Below are 18,333 nucleotides of genomic sequence, written 5' to 3'. Positions count from 1 at the left end.
TAATTATTTAAATTAAATTATTATAAATAATACATTTGAGATAACTCAACAAATAATCACTGATAATGTTCAAATTTAAAATTTTTTCATCGAAAAAAATAAATATAACCAATTAAACAAATTACTTATTAATAATTATCGATATATATTGGACATTTCACATCTACCCTCTTTTTTATTTTATTAAAATAATAAAAAATAAAAAATATATACATTAGCTGTTTGGGGATGAAAATGATGAATAGGAAAGTCCAAAAGCCAGAGAGGATTCAACTCATTCTACTAAAAGAAAGTTTAGCTAGAATTGTCTAGCTATAACCTCATTAACATTTTAAAAGAATTTTTTAGTATTTTTTTAGGAAGGGTTTTAGATTTTTTTTTTTTTTGGGGGTGAGAATGTAAAGAGTTGAAATTTTGATGATACAAATATCATATCATCCCCTGTAGATATTCTTGGTACAAGTCGCTATTTGATTTGAACAAGACTTTCAAATATCCCAAGTTATTATTAAGAAGGTCATTTTTAATTTGAGTTCTTTAGATTTTAATTTCTTAATTCGCTTTGAAACACTTCAAATTTATTGGCTTAGACATGAAATATACTAAAATTGTTCCTATTACTATTAGAAGAGGGGCTCTTGAAAAGTATATCCATAATTTTAAATATGATAGTGTTAAAATGATATAAAATTAATATAAATAGATATAAAAATAATAATCTAAAATTTTAATAAAAATTATATGAATTTTAGAAAAATAAAAAAATTATTTTATATTTGATGTATCAATATAAATTATGATATAATAATTTTATAATTTAAGTTTATTTAACTCAAACTAAATAAATATAAATATATAAATTATTATATAAATTTGTTGGTCGTCGAGTTAGATTTTACAATCTCCTTTAAAACTTGATTGCATGTTTAGGCTTTCCACATATTTTGGATTAGGTGTTGAATTGCATTTTTCTAAAGATGATCTTTGGTTTTTTCACATAAAATTTAGCTTTATTAAGAATGTTAATCTTATTTGAATTCGATAAAAATTTTGATTTTTTACTCAATTGAAATGGAAATGATATTAAAATGTTTTAAAAAATGGAGATAAGTATAGTTTTAAAATTTTTATAAGATAAATAATATAATACATATTTTGTACTTATATCATATATATTATATATTTAATAAATAAATCTTTATTTAATAATAAAAATTTTTATTTTTGATTAATTAGCCTTTCGAGTTACATGTTTTTGTACTCTTTTATACTTGGTAGAACACCCTTTTCTACTCTGCATCTCTTTCTCTATCTCTAAAAAATTGCGTTCCAATATTATATATTTATAAAAAAAATTACATAGAAGTGTAAGATAAAAATTAAAAAGTTATGAATACAAAAATTTTTCATATTCATTAAAATATTCGTTAAATATAAATATATAAATAAATATAATTTAAAAAACTAAAGATGAAGATAAAAATTCCCTACACATCCTAAACAAATCCTAGCTTTTACACTTGAAATTGAAAAAAATATTCTCCTAGTTTAAATAAATCCAAAAGAACTTATTTGCGTAACTAGTGAAGGAAACAAATCGCTTTTCAATAGATTAGAAACGTGAAGAAACGAGAGATGACATGGATCAATATTTAAAAACATATAATAACTCGCATTTGATTTTAAGATGGCTTTACTTTCTTTTAAAAAATAAATCAAAATTTGAATTTCCTTCTTTTCCTTACTTTTTTTAACACGTGCAACTGAAAACCAGCTGACTTGTTTATGCTTATGTCTGTTTTACATCCCTGTCGAGTAGTAATAAGCTCACCTAAATTTCAATACTCCAACCTTGAAAGTCAAATATCACTACTATTAGAATTATATATATATAGGAGGTGATGATTTAAGGATATAATAAAAGTTATAATTAATCAGATTTTAAGTATTAAATTTATTAAATACCATTTTTTAAAAATAATTCTCGAAACTCAAATTTATTATTAGTTATATATATATATATATATATAAAAGCTACGATATAAAAATAAAAAAATTACAAATACTGAGATTCAAATTTTAAATATGTTAAATGATATATCTTATAAATAATTATATAAATAAAATAATTAAATCGGTTCATACTACTAGATTTAATATAAAAACAAATGCTATACTTATCTTTAACTTGAAAAGTCAAAAAAGTAATCAAAAGCATTATAATGTAATGTTGCGTTTACATGTAGACTTAGTTGCAAGGGTGTTCATACAAGCGCATAATCTTCCTTGTTTAGTTAATCTAGTATTTCTTTATACAAGCATACGATGCTCCTTTATTTATTTAATACATTCTTTACAACAATTGATTATTTTATAAGAATAATAAAAGATTGGGAATATCAATGCGTGAAGGCACTTGCTAAATAATGATGATTATTTTTTACTAATAAATTTTTAATATCACTTGATTTTTAATGTATGTGTTGATATGAGAAAAATCAAATTTGATCAAGACATATATATTTAAAACTTAAGCTCTTTTTTTTTCTATGGATACTTTTGTTTTTTTATTTATTTTTAAACAAAAATAAATATTAAAAATATTAATTAGATAGAATTGTAATTATCCATTTCTAATCTCATCACATTAAACTAGATTAGATTTTGGACCTAGTTTTTTTAATTTGAATTCAATTAAACTTGATTTGAGATTTTATTTTATTAATAAAAATTATGTTTATTTAATTTTAATTTTAAAATATGTTTTACAAATTAATTTTTTTATTTTTTTGAATATTTTAATATATTTTTAAAATTTTAAATCTTTTAGACATGACGAAACAAATCAAGTCATCTTTTAAACAGGGCTTAAAAAAACCAATTCGGTCGACCTATCCATGAACACCTTTACATTAAACATGTTTTATGTAATGATAAATTTTAACAACTTGTAAAAAAACACGTTCTTTATTTTAGTGGTTGCCACAAATGTCACAGATGTCTGATTAAGTATATATTAGTTTGAACTATGAGTTTGGTATATCTTTTTTCTTTTTGATAATATGAGTTTGGGTTATCTTCAAAAAAATGTCTTCTATACTATCAAAATACACATCCCTAAACCAACTTGATGATGATGTGCAATTTTGTGAAGATGAAATAAATAACTACTATCAAGTATTTTCATATTGATAAATTACTCGTTAAACAATCAAAAAATTACTTAACGGTTTTTTTACGACGTTTGAGATTAAAAGTCCGAATCTCTCCTTTCTTCAACTTTCTCTTTTATATGAAAAAAAAAAATTTAACAAGTAATTAATAAAAGAAATATGAGATTAATACTTTTAAAGTTTAAACTTATTCAATAATATTGTTATCCCACCTTAAATGGTTTAGGACAATCTTTTTTTCTACCCATATCTTGATTTTTCTTAAAATGGATTATCATCTTAGTAATAGTTTTTTATCTTGATTTCAATAATTAAAAATCAAATTAAGAACCTTGACTCAAGCTTCATAAAAGAAAAATGATACTCTTGAATTGATTATTGTTGTTTCGTCAATCAACTGTGTTATATTCCCTAAACCTAACTATATTTATTATATACGCAAAATGGTGGCAATTCAGTGAGAATCTTAATGTTTATGCTCCGAAAGTATAGGTAAACCAATAGGATCCACGCACGTGGACGCGTATACAGGTGTCAGACAGGGAATCTTTATTAGATAGAAAGAAATCGGTGATAACGAAGGAGAAAATAAAAAAAAAAATTAAAAAGTGAGTTTTGCAAGTGATATGGCAGCCCAAACTAATTACCGCTCCTTTCTAAAAACATAAAATATTCTTTGTGCCGACGCGAATCTTAAGTAGAACGCACGTGTTAACCAACGCCTCCCTCACTTTCACCATGCAGGTCGGCTGACACCTCAGCATCCGCACGTGTCCTGCTTTTCTATATGCTTAGTGCTTTCTCTCGGAAGATTAGGGATAAGATAAAAGAATGAAGCCTGTAATTATATCAAATAGTAAGAACAAATATTTTTTTATCTACAATTAAAAACAGTATCAGATAAATTGATTTAGCCAAATTCCAATTAAATGTATAAAACATAAAGTGATTAAAGGAAAAGTCAATGTCACCAATCTAATTTTCAAAGTGAAATCATTAGTTTAATTTTAATTATTATTCTTTACCTTTACTTAAAAACAAGTGAAAAAGGTGCAAGTCATAGGCCAAGTTGCCAACCGCCAACAATTAATTTAAGGACTTTATTGATAATCTTGGACATATGTTGTGTATCTTTCAAGTTTCCCCTGTTGTCTTCAATAATTATTTTTAGTAACAAAATTCGACTAATTTAATCTGAAATAATTAACATAGGTCACATTTCTTTTCATTTTTTCCCTCACTGTCTACCCATCTCTTTCTTGGTGTAGAAGATGAAGCAAATCTTCTAAAACAAGAAATTGTGGCTTTTTATATAATTCAAAAGCTGAATTAAAATATAATGAACCTTTTATCTTTTATTCCCTATATATTTGATTCTTTATGAGGAAAAAAAAAAGATTCTACGAGTTAAGATAATGCATGCTTGAAATGAAATGTAATGAAATAATGAATTTAAAATTTAATTCCGTAAATTCATATAATAATTATTAAAAAATAATATTTAATAACTTTAAAACTTAAATTTCAATACTTACACTTTTTTCTCATATCCTCATATTTTGACCTTCTTTATATATAAAAAAAATACTATGAAATAACTACATGGAAAGAATGAGGAAATATGGTGAGGCATCTAGTCACCATGGAAAAAAAAAATGTCCCACTCCAAAGAAGGGTCTTTGGCTCACTGATGTGAAAAGAAGCTGCAAGCGAAAGTGAATGAAAAGAAAAGAAAAAGAACGTTGAAGGAATGAAAGTGGTCAGTCATCAATTCCTCTCATTCATAGTGCTTTCATTGAGCACTCATTTGATTCTAGGGCCATCCACTTTCATTCATTTTTGCTTAGTTTCTACCATTGGATCATAATCTTCCTTGACCAAAACTTTCTTTTGGATGGATAATGAATTTTGTCTCTCTTTTTTTTAATAAATTTTTAATAGAATTAACATTTTGATTTTGCAATTGCCTAGAACAAGGAAAACTCCCTTCATAGCACAAACTTTTCAACTTGTCAATCATTTTTAGTGGGATTCTGGTAATTGTAAAGGAGCTTTATCGTTCTTTCAATATCCTCAACTTTGTCTGGTCACTTTTTTTTTTCGCTTATAGTAATTTGAGGTTCTTACTTTTGAGACCTTCATTTTGTTGCAATTTGGGTCCAACTGCATTTGACATGTAACAACCATATTAACAAGGAATATGGAAGCTCTGCATCTTTCTAGAAAAATTTTTCAATGTTCAAAAGTTTAGGAAAGAGCCTTTTAGTAAAAAGCCCAAGTCCTTTTCTTTTCTTCTTTTCTTTCGTCTTTTCCATTTTCCTCTTTCTTTGTGATACAAAGAAAGCTTCATTTCTTCCCCAAGGCAACTGTTACTTGTACCAATACCAGGTTGAGCACAGATTTTCAGTGTGCTATGTTTTTATTTATGGAATTTTGTTATCACTGAATCTTTCGGTAGATTTAAACATTTAGTGATGCATCCTTTTTTTTTTCTCCAGTTAAATTGGCAGTTCAAGAGGATAAGGCTTCAACTTCAACTATGGGAATCCACAAATATGATTGAAATTCTAAACTGATATGACATTCAGCCACAACCGTTACAAAGAACACTAGACAACAAACTGTCCGTCAGAGCATTTACCCTCACTGAAAGTAAATTTAAATAAGAGTTCTAGACAACAAACTTGAGACACCCTACTCATTTCTGACCACAAATTACTTAGTAGAGATCACCTTCCTTGTGAGTGTGAATCTCACAGTCTGAGGTTGGGTATGAAACACAAGTCAGCAGATAACCCTCCTTCATTTGTTTTTCGTCAAGGAAGGAACCGTCTGATTGATCCACTGAACCTGAAATCATCTTCCCAGCACATGTGGAGCAAGCTCCAGCCCTGCATGAATAGGGCAGGTCTAATCCTGCCTCCTCAGCTGCATCTAAAATGTATTGATCATCAGGGGCTTCAAACTCGCTCACCTCACCATTTGGTCCTACAAGCTTAATCTTGTACATTGCCATCGGGGTTCTGTACTTGGAAGAACATTTGAAGCCAAAAGATTTAGAAATGCTCGTAACAGATCCAAGAGATGTTGGGGCCTTGACAATACCACTTGTAAATCGATGGGGGATTGCAGCTTTAACAATACAAGGGGAGGTAAGGCTCACAGTCGTCATCTTAACTCCTGAATCAAAATCGTACAAATCATAATCGTCAGATTTTTTATTTTCCTTCATGATGATTTTATTAGTCCAAGAAAAATGAATAGAAAAATGATCTGTCATATAAGTGGCTGCAATATACAAGCATTTGAAAAAATTTATATTCAGACAAGCCAAAATTGCAGTCATCCAGAAGGCAAGCAAGATGACCCTGCTACCAAATGACAAAGCTGAAAAGGCTGCAACTAAAAACCAAACAAAGCTAAACAAATAACAATAACTAAAAAAACCGAAGGAACCAATAAGTTAATGTCATGATTGCTTATCAGCAACAGTGATAAGCAGTTAAGTCCAACTTGAATATCCCAAGTAACATAATAGAATATAGTAGTTGGTTGGAATATTGAGAAGCCATAAGCAATATCAATTTCAAGATATCAAAGAACTATAACCATTCCAAGATGTCAAGTCGTGTGAACATTGTCTTTTCTATGCTAGGTTTGTATATAATATATTTGTATATAAGAGCAAGCTAAAAGAAAACACATGCCTAGTGCGAGTCAGAAGAACAAGATGAGAACAATCAGCTGAATCTTTTTCCTTCTATATGAAAGAAGAAAAGAGGGGGGGGGGGGTAAGAGTCAAAAAGAAAATGCATAAGCTTATGCATATTGTCTTATAATTATATTCTCTAGATATAAAATATTGGTCAAATAATATTTCTATCTCTTAGTTCACTGCAATTCTCTAGTTCAGGATCAAATATAGAACATGATTGATACAGGCCTTATCCAGAGTTCCAGGAGAAGGGAAAGAAAGTATTTTACTCTTATGGCTAAATGATCGAAAAAATATGTGAGTAAACTTGTACCCTGTTAATACTCTAAATGAAAAAGGAAACATATCATCCATTTCAGTATTAACAAGACAATTAATGTCTGGAGCACAATGAGAAGAGGCTAGCAAAGGGCTCTCTGCTCTTCACTCGAGGCTCCATACTTCAAACACGGTAACAAATATTCTTTTTAAAAAAATATACTGGACATGAAAGATTCATGGTGTACCTTCATAATAATTCTCAGAAAATCCAACTAATCTTTTTTGCCATACTCTTAACCAATTTTTTATCCCCCTTATCCCTTTCTTCATATCCCCAGACGAGAAAAATCATAAGCTAAGAACATTAAGAAGAAAGATTAAAGAAACTGAAATGCATTGTAAGCAAACGAAAGTATGGCTGTTATTAAAAGCTTGGCCCACTTATTGCCCTATCTCGTTTTGAGTAGCACAGAAGCAATATCAAAGACCACATTCTAACAATTGTCAAAAAGAAAAAAGCAAGAATTAACATGACAAAAAAAAAAAAAAACCTAGGAACGTCTCCAAGATGCACTAATGACTTAACCTACAAGAATAACTGTTTGAACTCTTCTCCTTTTCCTATCAATAAAATGTCAAAAGAACACCTTATAATGAGTCAATAATGTGAATAAGTTGCAGGATATTGAACTTGCTGTAACGCAAAAGTTTTTACTACTACCCGGCACCCACTGAATTTTGTTGTATTAAGACCGTTCACAATTGAACAATCCAAGGATTCGAGAAAAGACCTTTTGACGCAATGGTAAACTGAATCGCAATAGCCCAATGCACCCACCTCAACAACCAACCCACTCATCAAACAAGAAAAGGCAAACATAGAAAATAAACAAAGCAAAGAGTGATATATATCATCTCCAGCAATCTTCTTGGTAAATGATTAAACGCATAAAACCAAAACAAATGAATGATCTTATCACATTTTTAGACTCTTACATTGCCCCAATACAAAATTTACCCTTCACTAATCAAAATAAATGACTTAATATAGCATGGGTCAAATCAATCTCCTTCGTTTATTGTCTATGGCTCCTTTGCATTATAAAAATAAAGCAGCAACCCAAATACAAAAGGTATTCCCTTTATTTTCTTTGAGTTCCAAGTTTTAAACTTTTCCAAATCAAAATTGAAAATTTTCATTTTAGTCTATAAAAGGAAAAGCAATATCATACCTCTATCATATATTCTTCCTAAAACCAAAGATTTAAAAAAATAAAAAAGAAAACACACTCACACAAACACACACACACAAAATTCAACCAAAAACCCAATATTGGAAAAGACCAAACAACAAAAAAATAAAAAACAAAAACCCAGATAGTAAAAACAAGTAACCATAGCCAAAACAAATCATAAACCCAAAATCTAGATGTAGACATAAAGATGAACATGCAAAAGAAAAAGAAAGGAGACAGAGGGCTTACTGAGGGAGCTTGGGAGCGGAGAAAACGAAAGGATCTAAGTTTTGAGACTTAAAAACCTAATATTAATAATACTGATAGTGATCACGGTGGGAAGTGCGTTGCATCTATACATATATATACGGAGAAAGTTGGTTCAGGCCTGGCTCTGGTGGGTTTTGGCTTTTGGCATTGGCTGATAGGTAACGGCTTTTTAATCAGCTAAAACTGACTTCTCCAAGCCCTAAAACCAACCTAACCTTACCATACGCCCATGGTTTTTTCAATTTTATATGCAACCAATTCAAAATTTCTATATTAAATACAAAAATGGTACATTTGTGATACATTTTCTATTATTTTAATACTTAAATAAATAAAATATATAATTAAATACTTCAACTTTTATTTTGTTATTTATATTAATGGTTCATATTAATAACATCAATCAATTTATGATATAATAAAAATATCTAATAAGATATTGATATGAGTGAAAATTTTCAATCAACTTTACATTATTAATTACCATATTAACATTAAAAAAGATTTTTAAAAAATTTTAAAAATAATATCAATAATTATTATAAAATTATAAATTTTAAAAAAATTAAAAAAGATGAAATATTTTTTAAATTTTATTAAAAAATAAAAACTATGAAAAATTAAAATAATTAAAATAATTCTGAAAAATTCACAAAAAAAAAATCTTAAAATTTTCATAAAAATAAAATTTTCATAAAATTCAAAAAAACTTAGAAAAGTTTCAAAATTAAAAAAATCTAAAATATTTTGAAAAAATATGAAAATTTTAAAAAACCAAAAAAATATGAAAAATAAAACAAAATCGTAAAAATTATGAAAAGTTCCAAAATTCAAAATGTTTTGAACATTTTGAAAAAATTAACATAAATCTGAAAATTAAAATTTTCCCCAAAATTAAAAGCTAATATTTGAATTTTTCATATATTTTGGATTTTTTAATTTTTAGATTTTTGGGATTTTTTAATATTTCATTTTTTAAAATTTTTTGGATTTTTTAATTTTTCCAAATTTGTTTTGAAATTTTTAAAAATTCTCATATTTTTCTATATTTTAAAATTCTTATATTATAAAATTATAAAATTTCAAAAAATTTAAAAAATTAAAAAAGATGAAACATTTTTTAAAATTTATTAAAAAATAAAAAAATTATGAAAATTTAAAATAATTAAAATAATACTGAAAAATACACAAAATTTTTTTAAAAATTTTCATAAAAAATAAAATTTTCATAAAATTCACAAAAAATTCACAAAAACTTAGAAAGTTTCAAAATTAAAAAAATCTAAAATTTTTTGAAAAAAAATGAAAATTTAAAAAACTAAAAAAAATCAAAAATAAAACAAAATCGTAAAAATTATGAAAGTTCCAAAATTCAAAATGTTTTGAAAATTTTGAAAAAATTAACATAAATCTGAAAATTAAAATTTTCACAAAAACTAAAAGCTAATATTTGAGTTTTTCATATATTTCGGGTTTTTTAATTTTTAGATTTTTGGGATTTTTTAATATTTCATTTTTTAAAAAAATTTTGGATTTTTTATTTTTCAAATTTATTTTGAAAATTTTAAAAATTCTCATATTTTTCTATATTTTAAAATTTTCTTTATTTTTTTGAGTTTTAAAAAATTTCTTTTGCATCTTTTTAAAGATTTTTTATTTTTAAAACATGTTATGTTTGTTGGATTTTAGGCCATGACATACTTATTTTGTGAGTAAAAGAAAAAATTAAATGAAAAAAGTTAAGAAATTTGAAAAAAAAAAGTTATATAACCATAGGAGTAGTAAGACTGTAAATGAATCGAATATGAACGAATGAACGTATGTTTATATTTGTTTATTTAATTTTAAAAGTATTCGTGTTCGGTTTATATTCATTATGAAAATTATTTTATTCATTCATATTCGTTTATTTAAATAATAAATTATTCATGTTTAGTTCATATTAGTTTAATTAAGTTAAATTAGTTTGTTTGTGAATATTAAACAAACATATTTATAAATATATATAAATGAACACATTAACGAACACATTAATGAATAATAAACAAATCATAATCAAATAAATTTAAATAAATAAACCCTAAATAAGTATAAATAAACCTAAACAAATATAAATGAACCTTAAAATAGAATTAAGATAAAATATAAAAATATAATTTATTAATATTATTATAAATAAATAACAAATTAATAATAAATAATAAATTAATCGTAAATGAATTTATTTGTGAATATAAAATGAACGAATGAATAACTATTCATATTTAATTTATTTAATAAGCGAATGTATAAATAATATTCAAAATTATTTATTAAACTTAATAAACGAATAGGACGAATGATTTGTTGAAAATTTTATTCATTTACACTGAAAATAGTGTAAATGAAATAAATTAGAAAAATGAAAAAGACAAAATTTCCGACCTGCCGGATTCGAACCAGCGACCTAAGGATTGCTATGAAGCTTACCACTACAGTCCTCCGCTCTACCAACTGAGCTAAGGTCGGTTCGGTTGTAATGCTCTCATATTATATTATTTACATAATTCAAAATTATCAATATTTTGATTTGTGAGTGCGATCGTTAATAGGACAATCCTTTATAGGAAAGAAACAGGAAGCAAACCGTTGTCAGCATCAAAGCAAGGATACGGAAAAGTGCTTTTAAACCTAAAATTTAATTCCGGTAATTTATGTAATTAATTTTAGAGTTTATATTTAATATATTATTAATATATATAATTTATATATTATCAATGAATCAAATAATAACATCTAGTAAATTTTTAATTTGTATATATTTATTTTTAAGAGTTAATATTTATTTATTAATAAAATATCATAATTTGATTTATTGATAATATATTAAATTTATATATTAATAGTGTATTAAATATAATTTTTTAATTTTAAAAAATAATATTTAATAAATTTAAATTTTAATATATATAATTTTTTTATTATAAAACTATGATCTCTTTTGTAAAAAAATTTCCATCCTAGAAAGTAAAAGGGGGCAAAGGATAATTTTGTACCATCGATTGTTTGAAATCGAGTTGTAAATTAGAAATTCAATGATAATTTTAGTTAAGTATAATATCTTTTGTAATTATTTATTTTAGTTGTTAAAAACTTAAAATTAATAAGCATTCAACTTTCTTAAGCGGTGATACCAAACAAAGTTGGAGTCTATTGGATGCTGTCGTCTAGATGTATTAATAAAAATTTGTCCTTTTGGAGGTGTAGCGGGACAAGCCAATGCCATCAGTTGAACAGCCAAACGACTCTTCGCTTACACCAAGAGCTACCTAACTATTCCCTTTGCGTAAATTATTCCGTCTTTGGTGTCTAAAAGCTAGGCAATGTCATACATGGGCATGCAACTATATTTACTCAAATCCCATTTTTAATGGGAATCTCTAAACTTCATCTTCCCTTTTTTTTCTTTTCCAGAAATGTTGGTTGAGCCCACAATTTGTCCTACCATGAATCCGATTAGAGACCAAAAAAACGTTATCATTGAGTGTAATTGTGCGTATTGTTAAGCATGCATATGCATAATGTCGAGAAGATTTCATCTTACATGAATGATGAATGAGGAATGGGGGATCAAGCAACCACCAATTCTGCTCATTGGCTGATTGCTATATAATTAGGTTTTTGTTGCTCTCATCTGCCAAATACAGACTATGATCGGGCGTTTTGAACGCCTTTTTGATGCATAGATTCTGGAACAGATCAAAAAAGCAAAGTGCAATCTGATTAATGATCATTAGAATGTCCAAAGTGGAGTTATTCATGTATAGGTTTTATAACCATATTCAATGATAAAAGACATCGATATTCCAGCTAGCATCACTCACCAATTACCAACTCATCTTGGTTGGATGATTAGTTAGGCAACTAATTAATTAACCCTGCCACCCTTGTTGCACTAAAGAAAGTTAAATTACAATGCAGGGAATGGTAAGGCCAGAGTATAAGTGATTTGTGTCTCAGAATTTCTTTTATGTCCTGGATTTGAAAGAAAGGGAAGAACAAGAGACAAGGCAACCATTTTAGACTTGTAATGACACATGATTATTGTAAAATTTATGTTATATGTATGTGTCAAGTCCTATACAAACATGCCAAATCTGCATGGGCCTACAAGAAATCTTTACCTGGTTTTTTTAAGGAAAACCAAAACCTATATATAGGAGCTATATAAACGTATAGCAACATATTCCTTCAATTCTTGTTAAGGAAAGTATGTTTTACAAGGCAAGAATTCATATATGGAAAGACAAATTCATGCCAACCATTTGTCAGATGGTGCCTTGAAAGGCCCTATAAATAAGATGTTCAGCTAGTCTCATCATGCAAAAGTTTTTCCCTACTTTGGCATTATGGTCCTGATTGTCTTCTCTGAATTGATAAATCCATGGCACCAAACTTACTGCATTGCTCCTGGCAATAGCAACATCAATCGGATTGGTGATTTACCAGTTGTGGCTACCACTCGAAGCTCATCCTATTATGAGTAAGGACTGTAGCTTACAAAGAACATGGTTGCCACATCATGAACGGTGCCTCACAGATATAACTGTCAGATGGAGGCATAATACGATAGTGGGCAAGCAAGGGGAAGAGTAAAAGGGAGGAAGAAGATGGTGAAGAAGTGGAAACTGTAGATGCAGGAAACTTCCACTGTCTCTTTCTGCATATTACCTTATCCCTCCCCATGAGAAAATGAAATTGTAAAAGGAAATGGAGTTGTGTCTGGCTCAACTGCTTCCTCCAATCCCAGGACAGAATTTAAATGCAATCCCATCACTAAAAGAAAACTATTATTTCCTTTGCTATGATGATTTTATGTCTCTTTAAGGCAGATCAGATTTAGAACTCATAATGTATAATCCCTCCAATAGAGAGCTTGCACTCAATTTAATTTTTCCATTTAGTGGATTTCAGTAGCTCCATTTCAAACAAAGAAACTAGCAAGTCCTACCAATTTCAAGGTTTGATTAAAAAAATATACCTTCGTATCAAAGTTGGAAAACCAAAACAAGCTTGAATTTGGATGGTTTTTAAGTCAAGACTGTGGTTTGAGAGGTCAAATTAAGATTGGTTTTGGTTGATAAGAATATGTAAGGGCAAGTTGTTATTATAGTTTTAGGCCTTGAAGGGAAAATAAAATTGGTTTTTCTCTTATATAATTTTCTTGTTTATGTTTTGAAGAAGGTGACTGGTGAATATAACGTAGCCCAACATTAAAGTTAAAAGAGTAAAAGAAACTTTTCAATTCCTTTCTAATAAATTATTTTTATAATAGCAATTAATAAAAATTTATAATACACCCCACTTTTTTTAAATCCCACAAATACTTTTAATTCCGTACATAAACTCTAAATTCTACGAGAAAGTAAATATCAACTTAAAAGATCCTTTTTTATGAACCCAGAAATCCTATTTTATAAAATATGTTTTATTGGAAAGAAAAATAAAAATGTTTTAAATTATATTTTTAATTCAATTTATGTGACACGTGTTCAATCTTAATCGTTTGCACGTGTCTTTTTTAGTCTTTGTACCATTCAAATTTTTGTTTAAATAACAAAAATAAAACATAAAATTGATGTATACAACCGTCTAAAAAGACACAAAGTATTTTTATTTATTATGGGGTTTTACGACATTTGACATTAATATATTTTTAACTAAAAGATTATATAGAAATAAATAAACTTTTAGAAATTTATTTATTTACAAAACTTTTTGAAACAAAGTAATTTGTGATTTAATGATAATATATTGATTTTATATATTATAATTTACTTTATATATCACTGACGTATCAAATATAATTTTTTCAAAAAATTATAATTTAAAATAAAAAAAATAAATAATAAATATTTAAATTTAAATTTAGTTTTAAAAAATTATTTTATGACTCAACTAAACTAGTTAAATACAAAACACTTCAAATCAGTGTATACCATATGCTTGTCTATTGTATAAAGACATAAAGTATCGTTGAGTCAAAAAGATAGAACCGTGGAAACATCGAAGTAGCCGCCTGCGCCTAATCGCAAGTACCATACACGCTTAGCTAAAACAGATATCGTCTTAACCACGGGCCCCGCTCATTTCAACAAAAAACTGTTTAACTTCACTTGCAAATCACAATTTAATATTTGACGGTCCATATATCTTTATTTTTATTATTTATCTATCTAAAACCAAAGCTGCAAAAACCAAAAAAAAAAAAAAATTGAAGTTAAACAAAGCCACTTCCGACCGAAAACTCTGCACAAAAATCTCTTGGTTATTTTCAGTTTTTTAAAATCACTTAATTAAAGATTTAAAAGACATTGAAAATGCAAAGTAACTTATAATGATTTAATTTATTAAATTAATTTTATTTAAAGAATAAAATACTATCTAATTACATTAATTTTGTATTTTTTTCCTTTTAAGAATTTGTTTTCTTTTGTAATTTTTATTAATTAAAAATAATTATAAAATCATATCTAATGTTTTGTAAAAAATTGATAAAAAATTACTTAGCATTTGATTTTTAACTAATTATCAAACAACTTTAAATCATAAATTCCAAATTTACAATTTTCAAAACTAATTTTTATTGTTGAATTTATTCAATTTATCAAACAACAAGTTGGCAACAATAAACAAAGAATTAAACCTAACATCCAAACAAATTAAATGAGGAAATCATATATAACCTGATATTAACAAAACAAACAAATTTGGTACTACTAATCTAGTCGAGGCTTCTGCCCCTCTCTCTTTTGTAAAGACCATTTCTTTCCTTCGACGTGCGAACACATACGGCCATAGTACATAACGATATTCTTAAATCTATGCTTTTTATACTTTTCTTCGCCGGCTGTGAGCCGTTGTCAATGTCCGTCTATAATTCCGCCAGTTGGGTCCTAATAGCATCTGCCACCTGCCCAGTTTTCCTTTTCCCTACTCTTAACAGACAATGTTTCAAAAGCAGAACATTCATTCTTCACAATGTTATGATTAAGAACATAATTAACAACTCAGAAGTTGATATTATAAAGTTTCCCAAAGCAATTGGAGGCCATAGTGTCGAGGGATTTTTTTTCCCACTGGATGAGACAGTATCAAAAAGATGGAAATTTAACATTCATTGATAACATATGCAAAAACAAAACTTCCAATGTCTCAGATTCAAAACATTTCTTTCAATAACAAAACATAAAAACATTCCGAATAACAATCTGATAGTATTAATCCCACAACTACCACATTACTTTCACTCAAAAGATTCTGTTTGAAGGACCCATGGTACTCTTCAAGTAAAGGCACCTCACCTGCAATCAATACAAATTTAATTAGATTTTGTAACAAAAAAAGTGGAAATAAGCTTCAAAATCCCGTATAGATATTATCAAGAAAGAAATAAGACACACAAAGTCAATTAGATTGATTATCTAATAAAAAAGTCCATATATAAAATATCATGGACGAATTAAAATTAACTGGAAGGAGTAACCAAGTAGACTAAACATACAAAAGCTAAAAAAACTCACATTCTGCCAGTTCTTTTTTAACAGTGAGACGAGAAAATTAACGCTCATCTGAACATTTTGGAAGATCTGCTTCTCTTCCATAGCTACATTCCCAACAGCAACTCCCATGCAGAGAACCTTCTTCAATTGGAACTTCACTGTTGCCTTGGTCTCATTCACTTTGGACTCCAGGGATTCCTGGTGAGTAACAAGGGTTGGGAATTTCCCTGCATTTGTGCACAAAAACAGCCAAGTAAGATCACAATTCAAAATCATAACTGACAAAATGCAAAAAGCACAAATCCTGTCCCCCTGCAACTGCTTTGGAGAGTACAACATAAAAATTTCTGAAAACAAATAGAATAACATAGTTCATATATAAAACTTGCCTGCTTTGTTGAGACCAGGACCCAAGAGACGAGGGATCTGCTTGATGACAGATTCAGAAGCCAAAAAGGCATGATACTTCTTGGCAAGCTTTTTGACCAACTTCTTGTTCTTGTTTAGCTTTTTCAGTGCTTCCACATCCATATAATCTAAACCTATCTTCTCTGCCTGCAGTACAAATTAAACCATTTAAATCATTGCATAAAAGACCACTTGAACATTAAATGTATACACTTCACATAACACACATCCTATACCTAAGTCCAAAACTAAAATATTCTTCTAAGCAATGTAAGAAAACAAAGTTTTTCCAACTAAGAAAGCAGCAAAATTACCTCCTCAACATGTTGAGCATCTCCAAGCATGCAGATTTTCATCTTTGGACGAGGAATGTGTGGCAGCTTCACGGAACCACTGAACCTCTTGTCTTTTTGGGGATCATAGTTTTTCAGACCAATCTGGAGTTCAATGGTCTCAGTAAACTTACGTTGTTTCTCCTTGGACTGAGCCACAATGGTTGAAATAGCTTCCTTAAGGGCATCACTCTGAAGCTTGCTGTAAATAACAAAACCTAAAATCTATCAGTAAAGAAAACAGTAAACGAGCATATAAGAAAAAAACTACACCTTTATAAATTAGTAAAATGAATGATTAATCTAGGCAACATAAACAACTCATAATCATAAAATGAGCACCCAAAAAAAATGCAGAGATCAGGTCAATGCTTCCGAATAGATTATTTCAATCCAGAAAAATCAAATAGTTCCCCATCTACTAATGATAATTCAAATTCACAACTTTCAAATTTACAGTCAAAGTATAAATTTTCCAATATAAAAGAAATCAATTGTCAAAAGGCCAATATCAATGACTAAGAGTAAATTAATTACAACCAACAACAAAGCCATTTCCTACTTCACAGTTGAAAGTACCCAACAAATTATCCTACAAAACAAAAATAAGCCAATGGACCCAAACTCCTCTAATTCAAGTCCATTAATAATAGCAAGATTAAAACCCTAAGATATAAATAAAGAAAAAAGATATTTCCAGGACTCAATATATAAATTTCGATAATTTAATTTCAGAATGTATACAAAAAAGTAAAATCAAATTAAAATAAAACCAAAGATAAAAATGAACAAAAAGTAAAAGAATTAAAATTACCTCATCTCTGAATCTCTGTTATTTCCAGAAACAAAATAACAAAATTCACCTGTAAAACAAAGTTTTCAAGTCATCAAGAAGTGAAGAATTGAAAAATTAAAGTTAGATCTGAGAAGAAATGGAGATGCAGTAAAGAAGGGTTTGCAAGAAACAGAGGAAAGAGTAGCTACCAGAGAGAAACCCTAACGGCTGCTGTGAATCTTGTGGCTGTGGAGAAATATATAGGGGATCAGCGGAACCAGTAAAACCTACCTCAAACTCATTTGCTCAGAGGGAATGGTTTGTTTTGGATTGGGCTACCCAAAATTAGACTTGGTTTGGTTTTGATTGGGCTAGCCCAAATTAGTGCTAGTCAGGTTCCGCCCAAAAATGTAATATTATTTTATGACATAGCACATTCCTTAAATTTTTTTTCAAATACTTTTCGCTAATTATTTTGAAATTTTGTTTATAATATTATTCGGGGTTACTTGATGCTCATATTTTAAAAATTCACATTAATTGAAAGGATAATAAAAAAAATTAGAAACAAAGGAGTTATTTGTTATTGTTTCCGTTTTTTATTTTTTGTTTTCATTTTCAGT

General features: G+C 27.9%; 2 protein-coding genes and 1 non-coding gene across 3 annotated transcripts; all 3 read right to left on the bottom strand.

The window, feature by feature from the left end:
• Positions 1-5,705: 5,705 nt before the first annotated feature.
• Positions 5,706-8,721, bottom strand: LOC111286161 (ferredoxin, root R-B2). The gene is made up of 2 exons (XM_022875984.2): positions 8,634-8,721; positions 5,706-6,353 (listed from the first exon to the last, which is right to left on the bottom strand). The coding sequence occupies exon 2, from the start codon at positions 6,343-6,345 to the stop codon at positions 5,893-5,895; it is 453 nt and encodes a 150-aa protein (XP_022731719.2). The 5' UTR covers positions 6,346-6,353; positions 8,634-8,721; the 3' UTR covers positions 5,706-5,892.
• Positions 8,722-11,072: 2,351 nt separating this feature from the next.
• On the bottom strand, positions 11,073-11,162 carry TRNAY-GUA (transfer RNA tyrosine (anticodon GUA)). The gene is given in 2 exon segments: positions 11,073-11,108; positions 11,126-11,162. It is a non-coding gene; the product is annotated as a tRNA-Tyr (tRNA).
• Positions 11,163-15,785: 4,623 nt separating this feature from the next.
• On the bottom strand, positions 15,786-18,025 carry LOC111286058 (large ribosomal subunit protein uL1). Its single transcript, XM_022875830.2, has 6 exons — positions 17,920-18,025; positions 17,750-17,798; positions 16,918-17,137; positions 16,585-16,750; positions 16,217-16,422; positions 15,786-15,997 (listed from the first exon to the last, which is right to left on the bottom strand). Exons 2-6 carry the CDS (start codon positions 17,752-17,754, stop codon positions 15,944-15,946), a joined length of 651 nt encoding a protein of 216 aa, XP_022731565.1. The 5' UTR covers positions 17,755-17,798; positions 17,920-18,025; the 3' UTR covers positions 15,786-15,943.
• Positions 18,026-18,333: the final 308 nt, after the last annotated feature.

This window comes from Durio zibethinus, chromosome 6, assembly GCF_047325235.1.
Source record: "Durio zibethinus cultivar Kanyao isolate XHJ-2024 chromosome 6, ASM4732523v1, whole genome shotgun sequence".
NCBI lineage: Eukaryota > Viridiplantae > Streptophyta > Magnoliopsida > Malvales > Malvaceae > Durio > Durio zibethinus.
The sequence above is the reverse complement of the archived record's forward strand: the minus strand, read 5'-3'. Positions and strand labels throughout refer to the sequence as shown.